Source organism: Rousettus aegyptiacus, unplaced genomic scaffold (assembly GCF_014176215.1).
Source record: "Rousettus aegyptiacus isolate mRouAeg1 unplaced genomic scaffold, mRouAeg1.p scaffold_m13_p_1, whole genome shotgun sequence".
NCBI classification, from domain to species: Eukaryota; Metazoa; Chordata; class Mammalia; order Chiroptera; family Pteropodidae; genus Rousettus; species Rousettus aegyptiacus.
In genome coordinates, this window is record NW_023416284.1 from 175,804,676 (window position 1) to 175,818,021 (window position 13,346).

General features: G+C 35.0%; 1 protein-coding gene and 1 pseudogene across 1 annotated transcript; one reads left to right on the plus strand and one right to left on the minus strand.

The window, feature by feature from the left end:
- The first annotated feature begins 1,504 nt into the window (after positions 1–1,504).
- On the plus strand, positions 1,505–10,672 carry LOC107513012 (vasoactive intestinal peptide). Its single transcript, XM_016149125.2, has 7 exons — positions 1,505–1,671; positions 2,865–2,976; positions 4,669–4,758; positions 5,894–5,998; positions 6,747–6,878; positions 7,705–7,792; positions 9,858–10,672. The coding sequence occupies exons 2-6, from the start codon at positions 2,873–2,875 to the stop codon at positions 7,748–7,750; spliced, it is 477 nt and encodes a 158-aa protein (XP_016004611.2). The 5' UTR covers positions 1,505–1,671; positions 2,865–2,872; the 3' UTR covers positions 7,751–7,792; positions 9,858–10,672.
- LOC118605592 lies at positions 4,827–4,945 on the minus strand (annotated as a pseudogene).
- Positions 10,673–13,346: the final 2,674 nt, after the last annotated feature.

Consider the following 13,346-nt stretch of genomic DNA (forward strand, 5'->3'; position numbering starts at 1 on the left):
CATTCAGCATCAGTTTTCTGACTCTCAACCAACTTCCTTTGCTGTTACTCTTCTTAAGTAAAATTGCTTTACTGAGAATTGGGTGATGAAGAGCTAAGAATAAAAAATTCCGTTTCAACTGCTAATTTGTAATATTCAGGTTAAAAAGGATTTCCTGGAATTAAACCACAGGAACTCTGGCTTAAGTCAGAGCTGTCAACTGGGAAACAAATTTCCAGATATTTTGAAATTTAATTCATTTAATTTTTCTTGTAACGGGATTAGAAAATATGACTAAGCCTAGCAGGATATTCTTTTACTGAATCAGTCTGATTTTGAATGAAGCAAATGGACACTAAGATCTTAAAGTAGAAGAAAGAAAGGAGATTTTTGAGCCGTTTTCTTTAGAGGAACTTACAAACAAAATGTAAAAGAATATACACCCCGAAAATTTGAAAAATAAAAGAAAAGATGGCATTTGACATTGTTATCCATAATGTTGTTCATGTGGCTGCATTTTTAGCTTAAACTCTAGTTAAATGTATGCTAAGCTACTTTTAGTTAAAAACTCACAAATAGCAATTAAGTAGTTATCAAAGCACGGTGCTCTATAAATGCTTTCCAACTGGTTCCATCAAGTGATTGAGTTGGAAATGTTCGAGAACTGGTGTGTGTGTGTGTGTGTGTGTGTGTGTGTGTGTGTGTGTGTGTGTGTGTTTGGGAATGGAGAAAAAATAATTCTGCATAGTATAAGGACTTAAAAATGATAGATACCATTTTTTAAAGAAAGAAAAATGGAATCCCCTGAGGCAGACAGTCTGCTCATTTGGTTTTTGAGTCATTTGAGATTATCTGTATGACACTACATTGGAAAGGATGATATTCTATAGCAATACTATTGCTGATTTTTACAGGAGTGTACATGTCATACTAGCTTCGAGCCTTTTTGAAACATTTATACTGAGATTAGTTTCACCATAAAGGAAATGTAATAATAGAAAGATAAAAATTTCTTCTAGATGCTTTTAAAATTAGGATACACTTCAAGAAAGATTACATGAATCAAAATCTACATGAATAGCATAAAAAATTTAAAAGGCTTTAGGAGAGTTAATGCTTTAAAATAAAATACATTTGCAATCTCATGAAAGTAAGTGTTTGTTGCTTTGTCAATTTATTTATGTATATAAAATTTTTATTTTCTGAAAGAACACAAGTGGCCTTAGCTATAACACTAATTATTGTCTTATTTCATTACTGTTAATTAAAGATTAAAACATTTCATATTAAAGTTGGTACCTGTTTTTGTTTAAAGGAAAGTAAATTTTCTCAAATTTATGTCTTGAAGTTAGTCACCATATAATTATATAAATTAGACAAATGACAATTAAATAAGAACTTGAAGCCCTATTCATCCTGAGGGAGTACTGCTCTGACGTCTTTCAGAGAGCTTTGTGATTGCTCAGCCCTAAGTACAAGCCCTATAAAATGATGGGCTTTGAAATGCTGGTCAGGGTAGAGTGAAAGGCAGCTGCTGGTAATAATAGCCACCGCTTAGCTAGGACCAAGTTCTGGTTCAGTTCGTAGGGCAGAGAACTGGTGGAGCCTTTCTTGGCCTCACAGGACTTCAGCACCTGAGACAGCTCCAATATTCTGCAGAACAAAAAGTTGCAGAGGGACACAGGAGTCAAGGTAAGTGACAATTTATCTTTCTTCTTTTTCTTTCTTCTGCCTCTGGTACTTTCCTTTAGGTGTATTGAATTTTTCTCTCTCTAGAAAAGGATTTTGCAGTTTTATTCCTTTATAACAACAACAAACTAGTCACCTGGTAAGACTAGAAATGCCTCAGCTTCTCACATATGAATGGCTTTTCTGAAGTCTTTGCAAGATACTTTCCATACTTGCTATTTTACTTAATACCATTTAAAAAAATAATGCATTTAAGTAGGGGTTTTTTGCTTGTTTACAAATTTTTGACCCAAAGAGTTCCATAGGTATATTTGTTTTTGAAGTTTTCAACCTTTTTTTTTAGCACTGTTATTCCTATGCCATAAGTTGCTTGAGTGAACCTAGAAAGCATTTATTTTCCTCTTTCCTTTAAGTTTAAATGTCATGGTTTTTATAGACAGTAAGAGAAACAGAACTTGAACTCCTAAGATTCTACCTAGAAACAATTTAGAAATAAAATGTGTAAGTGGATTAAATGTAAAAAAATGTTTTAAATACATATACATATTTTTTCTGTGGAAAGAATTATTTCAATGGTAATAAGTGGTTCCACATATTTTTGGTATTAATTTTTCACTCTTAATTGAGTTTAGTTCAAAGTCAGGTATAAGAAACTAAGTTCTTTAATGCTTACAATTAAAAAAGGAAAAATAAATGTATACGTAGAATGATTTTTAAACTGATAGATATATTTATATATATAAATATACACACGCTATTAAATGTATGATACCCTAGTTTTATATTAATCAGATGCAAAAACTTGAGGTAGAAGAAACAGTGTTTTGAAGCTATTTCCTTAGTTAGAAAAGATACTAAACTTGGAATTCACATCTTTATAGTAAGGAAATAGACCCCAGGGTTATTTGTAGTAGTGGAAAGTATGGCATTCAATATATACTTGAGCCAGCTATGTGCCTGTGAAAGTACATAGGCAGCAGTTGAAAAGGATCCTAATTTTTTTCAAGCACATGTCACCAAGAGAAATCCTCTTGATTTAAAAAGTAATCATATTACAGTTCAATTCTTTTTATAAGATGAAAATTACTTTATCAAAACTCTTCAAGAGCCTTCAGAACTTACTGCTAGACACTAAAAATTACCAGGATGGTGACATCTGTTTTTGGAAAATCTAGTGAGACTCCCTCCATTTCAAGTTGCAGAGATGGAAACCAGAAGAAAGCCCCAGCTCCTCTTGAGCCTGATAGTTCTCAGCGCACTCTTCTCACAGATGTCGGCCTGGCCTTTTTATGAAGCACCTTCTCTGAGGTAAGTTCTCTTTCAATTCAAACAGTTGAACATTCCGTCTTCATCTCAAGGTGAATTTCCTTTCTGTTATTTTGGACAACTCAGTTCTTAAAAACTATGTATTATTTATTTAAATATTTAGTTGATGTGTTAAGCAAGTTTTTTCAACATCAGGTCAACATGATTATTCGGAGTTCTGGAATTCACTCTCAGGAATGACAGACAGTGTTAAGGACTGGTGTCACAGACAGGGTAGACCACATTTCCAAACAAGGCAGGAGGAAGATTTGACTTTCTATTCATTCAAAACCAGTTTTAGATAAGTAATGAGGTTTTATTGAGTATCATCTCAGTTTAGATCAGTTCCTGATGGGAAAAAAAAAATAGATGTTTAGTTGTCTACATCATTTAGGTTCATTTTCAAGCTCAATCAGTAAATAATCATATGAGTAGTTGATTAGTAAAACATCATGTTAGACCTATCTATCTAGACAGAATCAATTTGCCAATATTAAAAATTGTGGGCTAAATAATCTACTAAGACACACTTTCCCAATGAGAGAATTTTAAACTACTTGGTTTTAATGACAAATTTTTAGTTTTTAGTCCTCTATGGTGTATTTCATATTTAAAATTCATAAATTATAATGCAAAACTTATTTAAAGCTTTATTTGAAATAAAATAAATTTGTGTTAGAGAAGTAAATGAAACACTACATTAGTTTGATTTTTCCTTATGATTTACAGGCACCATTATATTTAAGGATAAAATCATTATTTCTTTGCTATTTTTTCAGTCCTGATTCCTTGCCCAAGGTAGATATATGCTAAATAGAGTGAATAATTTGCATCAATTGCTAGGCTTCATACTCGAACAGGACTGCTTGTTGCTGACAACTGACTACCACATCATCAAAAGATATACAAACTCCCAGGAGCCAACACATTCCCTGGAGAAATTACCCTAAAAGAGAAAAAATAGACACATAATTTTAATAGTGTGCTGGTGTTCAAATGTGCATCCAATCATAAGTATAGACATATTTCATGGATGAACATGACTATCCTTAGTCTTTCAGTAAAACACTATGTAGTCTTGACTAAAATATATTATTATATAAGATTAGAAACCAAAAGTTCCATAAAATCCATTGGATTTGAGTAACTATAAATGGAAAGATTCTTTGGACTTAATCAATGGAGAGATGTATGTTACAGTAAGATGAAACTTTGAATAAATTTTGGGAATTTAGGACAAGAAAAAGTTAATCCTCAGCTTTTAAAAAATGTTTGAACCAAATAAACACCAACAAATATATGAATTGTTCCCAGTTTTTATGTTAAATATTAAATTGTTTTCAAAGTTTCTATTTTGTGGAAAATCTTTCTTCTTATGAAATTTAACTTTGCAAACTGAAGACATTACCAAGGAAGTGTATTTTGCTTAATGCTATGAACTGAGTAGCTCATATGATTGGTATATACAACTTATAAAAGTCTTATGGCATCTGTTGTATGAGATAAACAAAAATTTTACTGTTTACACTCTCGAATCACATAAGCCATGATGTTATCCATATTTTTTGAGTGGGTGATACTTCCAAAGATTCTGAGTGTCTTATTTCAAATGACTGTAAATTCATAAGCATTGTCTTCTGAGAAAAGAAGGTGTTATACCTCTATTGTTTTTTTCCCTAATATGCTGAGTGACAGAATACCATTTGAAGGAGCCAATGAACTTGATCGAGGTTCATTAAAAGCAGACACTGACATCTTGCAAAATGCATTTGCTGAAAATGACAGGTGAGTTCATTTTTATTGAATTTTATTATAGAAAATGTATTTTTATTATTTTTTATTTTTATCTTTTATGCTTACAGCACCTGGTCTTCCTAGGTGGTCTCCCATGCAAGTACTAACCAAGCCCGACCCTGCTTAGCTTCCGAGATCAGACTGGATCGGGCTTGTTCAGGGTGGAATGGCCATAGACAGTATTTTTAAATCATAGATGTTTTATTATTCTTGTGTCTCCATGAAGCTACTCCCACCGCACTGCACTGCAGGTTTCCATGGGCCAGGGCTTCATCCAGCCTGACGTACTGCAGCTCTTGCAGCTGCGCATGATTCTCATATGTGGAGGCTGTGGCGAGCCAAGATGAGCAAAGCATTCACTTACATTCTGTTGCACAAAATGTCAAATCAGAAGTCGTACCAATACTAGTAAAACTTCAGCATTTAGGATTCCACAATAGAGGAAGTTCAAAGGCAAGAGTTTCATGCCTACTAAAAAAAAAAAAAAAGATGTCTAATAATAAGTTATTCATTCGGAGGAGATCCATTTGTCATGAGAGGCATTCAAGTATAGACAGAGCAACTCAGGTTTGAAGAGAAGTTATAAAATCGTCCTCACCTGAACAGAAAATTTGGCTGATAGACCCTAAGATCTTCTCCATTTTAGGATATTTTGTTTCTAAATATTTGACAGAGATACAGCAAAAGATATAATATGGGTTTTGCTACAAATCACGTTTCCTTTGCATTTATCTTTATTTGGAGTAGAAGAAACAAAGCACAACAAATAAATAAATAAATAAATAAATAAATAAATAAATAAATACTAATCTAAATATATTTCTTCTACCCACGTTTCTTAGACATGAATGTTTTATAGATTCTACCAAGAAGCATTAAGATATTGAGATATACTTCCAAAAAAGCTAATTAATTTTTCAAAGTTTTAGGCTGGAAATGAAGATTATATCTTGATATAAGTGACAAGAAAATATCTTTTATTAAGTTATTAGGATATCTTTTGGACTTAAGTTTGCATGAGAAGGTTTTATGATACACTGGTGAGTTTCTCTCTATTTATTAAGCTAAAATATTATTTTAGAAAACCATTTTGAAGATAATGTTTATCCTTTCTTCCTTGTTTTAGGAATGCCAGACATGCTGATGGGATTTTCACCAGTGACTTTAGTAGACTTTTGGGTCAACTGTCTGCCAAAAAATACCTTGAGTCCCTTATTGGAAAACGAGTTGGGTAAGAGTATTTATTGTTTTTATCAAACACATTATAATTATTCAATATGGAAACTATATTTTCACTGTGAACAACTTATTTTATCTCAAATTTATAACTCTCGATAATGTTCCATTTAGTTAAAAAATCACTTATGTTCATCAATAAAATATACCAGGCCTATGGATTAGAAAATAGGGCTTTCTAGTAAAATCAAATCCACTGGCTCCAGACACACTTATTTTTCTTTTGTAACAATCATTTGTAAATCTACAATCAAATTGAACTAGCACAGTAAAAGTAGACATAGTATAAACTGAAGCAAATTTTAAAATTAACCATAGTACCTGTTTTTTAAATTCCTACTCAAGCCAAACATGAGATGATTCCTTCTTCAAATGGCCGAAGCTGAATATTTAGATGGCGTGGTTCAAGTGTCGTAGCTTTTAAGGAGCATATTTTTAAAGAGCTTTTCCTCCCAGTAGCAGAACACAACTTTAAATATCCCATTTCCTTTTTTTTTTTTAATGTAAATTATCAGTAAGTATGTTATATGCTTTAAGGCACTCCTAGAAAATGTCAGAATGTGTTGGCTTATTCCTTGCTCTCCTATCCTTAGGCTTAAATGCATTTTCTTTTAGTATTTTTGAGATAGAAAAATGAGTTAGGTGTTGGAATTCCTTTGTATCTGACCCTAAGAGATTCGGAATTTTGATGTACTTATCATTTCTTGTTAAAACTCTGAGTTCTTTTTTCTCATATTTCTAAGCAATAACATCTCCGAAGACCAGGGACCCATCAAACGCCACTCGGATGCAGTCTTCACTGACAACTACACCCGCCTGCGAAAACAAATGGCTGTAAAGAAATACTTGAACTCAATTCTAAATGGAAAGAGAAGGTAAAGAAATAGAAAACTTGCAAATGAGAAATTATACATAACTCTCAAGCAGAAGCTACGAATGGAGACTTATCTATCTCTCTATCTCATTATCTATATTTACCGTGTGAAGCAGTAATTCTCAGCCTTGGCTGCCATTAGAGTACCCTGTAGATTTTTTAAAATACTGATGTCTGAGCCTAATCCAAACTCACTGCTAGAAAATTAGTGCCTCTAAGAGTATGGTTCTAGACGTTTGTGTTTTTTAAGAGCTTCCTAGTTGATTCTATTTTGCCTACAGTGTTAAAAATTATGTCTGTACAGGTATCTAGTCCGAATCTGGAAACAGGTTTTATCAAAAGTGCTGATTTTTAAACATGTAAAGCACATTCAGTTAGCAATTTGGTATCCCATGACACTTTTTATGTGCAATCTAATTCCTTTATTTTAACAAATTAAGTCATGAGTTCTTTTGTCTTCTTGTATACTGTAATATCTGTCTCTCTGGGGTGTATAGATTTTGGTGCACAATGATTAGGAAGTGGGGTCTTCTCTCTTTTTATTACAATTATTTTTTAAATGGTAAGTATTAAGGATAATTCTGGTTGTGTGAAGTCAGAGAAGATGACTCTCTATGCCCACCAGATTATAATTCTGTAAAAATAATTTTATATGCTTAAAGATTGAAGAATAATTCATAGAAAACAACTAACCTAAAAGATAATTATTTAGCCCACAGAAGATTTTAGAGAACACAGATAATAGCATAGATCACACATTATTAGTTCCTTAGATGTTTTCTCATCTAAGAGCTTCAACATGCAAATTTTCTTTTTCTGGTCTACAGCACTGACGGAGAATCTCCTGATTTTCTTGAAGAGTTAGAAAAATGATGCAAAGGCTCTTTGAGCAAAGCTGGTGACAACTTCCCAGTGGTGAGTATACTTATGTATTCTTATCATATTCTTACAGCAATCACCCAGGTATTTAAGCAGATAAGAGTCACTTTGGTGAGAAACATCTTTGAGCTCTCATAATGAGACCTCATCTAAGAAGGACACTTCTATCTGAAGTGAACCCCAAGCCCATAAACAGCTTAAAATGATTCGTTAAAAAGAATAAAGTAAATGAAAACAGACTCACAAATACAGAGGACATTCTGGTGACTGCCGGAGGGAAAAGGAGTCGTGGGGCTGGGAGAAAGGGGTGAAGGGTTAAAGAGAAACAAATTAGTAGTTGAGAGCTGGTCAGTGGCACGGGGAGTATGGCATAGGGAAGGTAGAAGTAGCACTGTGTGGTAGAGTCAGAAGGGTGATGGAGTAATTGGGGCGGGGCATGGGGAGCACTTCATAAACTACGTGAAGTCTAACCAACGTACTGAAGACCTGAAACTAACAATAAAAAAATCAGATGAATATTAAATATGGGAATGTAAAATAAATGTTGATTTGGAAATGAAAAAAAATGATTCATGCAGGTTGCTGATCACATAAAACAGAAAGCTCATAATGGGTAAACTCTGATCTCCTAGGTTACACAGAAATATCTCTACCCTTCTTCAAAATAGAAAACGAGGAGACTGACTCACACTAATGAGAAAAACTTTCTTTTTAAGAATCAATCCATACTGCTTTTATTAATTGAAGCTTTATTTAGTCCCTTGCTTGGCTGCTAGCACCTCATTTAAGTACAGAGAACGCCACCAAACCACAGCATGAAAATCATTATTATGAAAATGCGAAGACACTCCGCATCTCATTGTATCCCTTGAAACAAAACATACTTCATGGAGCAAAGGTTAAATTAGCTTTTTTTACCGATAAAAGTAGTGAGTACAGGTACTGGGCTCTAATAGTATTCACTATAAAATACTATTTGACTAGAAAAAAACACAAATAGGTTTTTTGCTTCGTTAAATAATAAGTTTATCATCACAATTGTTTTTATGTGTAAATCAATACGCGTATTTCTTTCCTGAGTATATTAGTATTTACACTAATTCATAAAAATATATTTATAATACTTGGCAAGTGCTTAGTAAAATTTTATGTCCTTACTATATCAGAGGTTGGCAAATTTTTTCTCTAAAGGCTACAGAATAGAATATTGTTGGCTTTGTGTGTTTTATGGTTTTTGTTAAAACTACTCAACTCTCTGTTTTTGTAGCAGGAAAGCAGCCACAAATAATACATAAAATGATCAGAGTGACTGTGTTATAATAAAACTTTACTTGTCAAATGTGAAGGTCTGTGGTGGACTACAATTTCTGACTCTGTCAAGGATGTTAAACTAGACTCAGCTCAGACTGAAGACAATTCATGTTCTTTCTTTAGTCTTTGGAGCAAATACCTAAGGTTTTCATGAGAGTCCTTGAGAACAGACAGGGTATCTGGGAAGACGGTTGGACAGTGGGTTGTTTTTGTCCACTGATGATTCTGTCACCTCTAAGAGACACACAGGGTAGGGGTGCTGCACGTGCTCATTCATTATTATAAATGCATATTTCAGAGAAACAAGTCTTTTTGATCCCAGTTTATCCCATGTAGTTTCTCATAAAAAATGATTGTAAGAAGTCCTCTCCATTAAATTAAGACATACAACAGACTCTAAAATACAAAAGAAGATGATCACATCAATTGTGTAGGTTGTTTGATCATTTATGAGATTCCATCCTCCATTCTTTCTGTTTCTTTTTCGAATTGGTGGCTTCAAACAAATTCTTTTCCAAAGAAATCTTCAGGGTCAATGTTCTGTGAAAATTAAAAATGAGTAATTATTAATGACCAACCAGAGAGCCCCATTACAATGCAGTTCCCTTCTGACAGCCAGTCTTTTGGAAAATATCCTTCTCGATCGGTCACAACATGCTCTCCTGTCACAGGCTGTTGACAAGGGGCAAAAAGAAATAGATATGTATCAAATGAGTGAATAAACAACTAAAACCAAAATGCTGTAAATAAAAATATGTTTTTGCTTAAATACCAATTCTTTCTTTTTCAGAATTCTCGAAGAAAAATTATGAATGAAATAATCACATTTTGAGTTCCGCATAAGTAATTCAAGAAAACAGCTTCGATATCAAAACCAAATAAAATACTGTGTTGTGCATGTTGTGATTTATTTCCATGTAATAACTGTTGTTTACATTGCAAATATTATTTGAGAGTTCTTATATTTGTCTTTAACTTGTGAAAATTCTGTAATCTCATATGTTGTGTATCCTTTCTAACAAAAAACATATTTAATGGTAAAAAATACTAGGTTAATTTTCATTATATGCAGCTTTTTGGAAGTGTAGTAATAGAACAAATTGATGTGTTTATTTATAGAACACACTTAACTATTCAGAAGAGTGGAGCAGAAAATCAGTGTCTCCAAATTTGAATGTCGAGCAGATAGAGCTGTGCTAAATAAACCTCAAAATGTCTAAGAGCATGCCGACAAAGATGAAAAGATTTTCTTCAAAAAAAGGATTTTGAAAAATATTGGGTGTTCCCACATTTTGTGGGCAGCCTTTATTCTGAATGGTATTAAAAATCTCTCGAATTGGGATCTCTAATTGGCAAAAGCGCCCCTCTGCTGTAGTGTTTCAAGAAAGGAGAACGGCCTCTACTTGTGACATTGGATCTTCCTTTTATGCTTGTTTTAAGTATGTGCAGAATGTGAACTGAATGGGCCATTTGTTTTCAGTAATAAATATTTTTTCCACAATCGCTCAAAGAATGTTTTGGTCATATCGACTTCCATTATTGAAAGTATATGTGGAGACACAACTATTTTCCCAAAATGATTGTAAGAAATTAAATATAGAAAATAAAGACGTTTGTTTATCATTGTAAACATTTTCTGTTGTCTTGATTCTTTCAAAAGATGCAGCAGTAGCTGGTTTTAGGTCTAAAGTTTCAGGTACTAGATTCTTTTTGTGATGTTTAAGGAAGGACTTTGATTTTCTGTGAGTTTTAAAACAACAGTGACTTAAATAAGAGAGAAATTACTTTCTTATCTAAGGTTAGAAGTCAAATGTCAAGGCTTAGTATCATGGTTCTGCTCCATGAAGCCCTCAGAAATCTAAACCTCGTCCAGGTTATTTTATATGTTCTTAGGCATGGCGCTTCTCTTCATGATCCAAAATTGCAGCTGGAGTTCCAGACATCATATCTGTAGTCCAGGCAGCAGGATGATAGAAGAAGCAAGAAAAAGAAAAGGAAGCAAAAACTACATACTGAATCTCTTTTAATTTATACCTTATGCTATTATCTTCTTGACTACAACATAATTTTATGGTTACAGTCATTTGTAAAAGAGGCTGAATTGAAGAATGTTTTGTTTTTGTTTTGTGTGCCCAGATAAAAACTGAGGTTCTATTAATATAAAACAACCAATAAAAAGAATAGATTTGTGTAGAAATTTATTTTTAAATCTCAGACTATGAATCTTCAATTCTTACCAAAAAGGCTTAAAAATGATAAAATGGAAATCAGAAATACCCTAACAATTAAGGAAGAATCAATATCACCACAAAACAAAGCTTTGCTTACAATTAGAACAGATGACCATGTAAGGAAAGACTAGTCTAGAACTAGCAGTAGTTACAAAGGAGTTTACATGATTTGAAGTGAATTGGATTAATTATATCTATTGTTCACATCTCATTTCACAAATTATTAAATATGTGTTAAGTGATTTTTCATGCAAGACACTGCAGTAAAATCAGAAAAGTTCCAGATGTTATATACACATTGGAAGTTTACTAGATGCCATGCGGGCATAATTACAATGCAATGCAATGTGAATCTAAAGAGTTTTAATTTTATTGTATTAATGTAAATCTTACTAGTTTAGTTCCTATTCTTTCAAGAAGTATTTATCTAACAACTCTATGTGCAAAGTAGATATGCGAGACTTGAGTGTTTGGCCAGAGGGAATGGTCCCGGCACCTGTGGACGTCAAGGAAGCCACTGTGGCCGGAGAGGTGTTCCCTGGATGAGGGCCGACGAAGAGAGGAGGTGGGAGAGGTTACCAAGGACTAGACCCTGTGGGGCCTCACAGGCCACCCGAAGGACCTGAGGACAGCGATGAGGGAGGGCATGTTGCAGAGTTTCGGACCATGGCGTGATGTCATTTGAACTGCATTTTGACAGGCTCATTCTGGCTGCTATACTGGGAATCGGGTGAAGGGGCGAACGGGCAGAGGATGAAAGCAGGGAGCCAGCTGAGCAGGCCACTGCTATAAAGCAGGCGACAGCCGATGGTGGCTACCAGGGCGCAGACAGTGCGGGAGGTGAGAAATGGAGTCTGACTATGCCTTCAAAGTAGAGTCTGATTTTTTGCTGCTAGACTGGAGATATGAACGAGAAAAACCCAGAGTGATTCCGAGGTAAATCGCCCTAGCGATGTGAGCAGCGGGGTCCATATTAACGGTGATGAAGAAGACCGTGGGAAAGGGGGGCTCCGGGGAAGGGCCAGGAGTTCAAGTTTGGACGCGTTAAAGCTGACAGTGAGCAGAGCTGGCGGACTCGGATGGGATGCTGCGCTGAAAACAAGTGCCCAGAGGGGACCGGGCGAAGCCCAGAGAGAATCTCAGCTCATAATGCTTGGGCGGGGGGGGGGGGGGGGGGGGGTAGGTCTTAAGCCACAGAAATGTGTTATCTCGCCGTTCTGCAGACAGACACCCAAGATCCGGGTGCCCGCAGGGCTGTGAGGGAGGGTCAGACCCACGCCTCTCCCAGCTTCTGGTGGTTTGCTGCCAATCTTGACTGGTGGAAGCAGCATCTCCATCTCTGTCTGGATCTTCACGTGGTGTTGTCTCTACTGTTTGTGTGTGTGTGTGTGTGTGTGTGTGCGCGCGCGCGCGCGCGCGCGCGCCTCCAAATTTCTCCTTTTTGGAAGGACACCAAACATAGATTACGGCCCATACTAATGACCTCATTTTAACTTGGTTATCCCTGTAAGATCCTGTCTCCAATTAAGGTCACATTCTGATGTAATGGAGTTTGGTACTACATCATATGAACCTGGGGGGCGGGGGCACACTATTCAACCCATAACACTGAGGCGTCCCAACATTATAGACTGGGATGTTGAGTATAAGTGGGCTAAAATGGGGTCAAAGAAGCAGCGAGGGAAATAGGAGAAAAATCAGAAATTGTGTAGCTCTGGAAAATAAGTAAAGAAAGTCATACCAAGAAGAAGGCATCATAAAAGGTTTATATGGTACTGCTATGTAAAATGATACCTTTTAGTTTCTTAAACACATATTTATACGGAATCTACTATGCACCCAGCCAGTACTGTTGTAGGCTCCGATGATATAACGGTGAACAAAACAGACACCAAATCCCTCATGGAGTTTACCTTCTATTGAGAAAAATAATAACAAAATAAATAGTTACAGAACATACCTATTATACTAGAAACTGATAACTGCCAAGGAGAAAAATGAATGCAGGGAAAGGGGATATTAAGTTTTCTTAAAAATTGCCATTTTAG

Excerpts from the sequence above, each read along its gene's own strand:
- LOC107513012 (XM_016149125.2), top strand. The coding sequence starts at position 2,873 with ATGGAAACCAGAAGAAAGCCCCAGCTCCTCTTGAGCCTGATAGTTCTC. Across the intron at positions 4,759-5,893 it reads GCATTTGCTGAAAATGACAG|GAATGCCAGACATGCTGATG; the intron begins GTGAGTTCATTT and ends TCCTTGTTTTAG. Across the intron at positions 5,999-6,746 it reads CTTATTGGAAAACGAGTTGG|CAATAACATCTCCGAAGACC; the intron begins GTAAGAGTATTT and ends CATATTTCTAAG.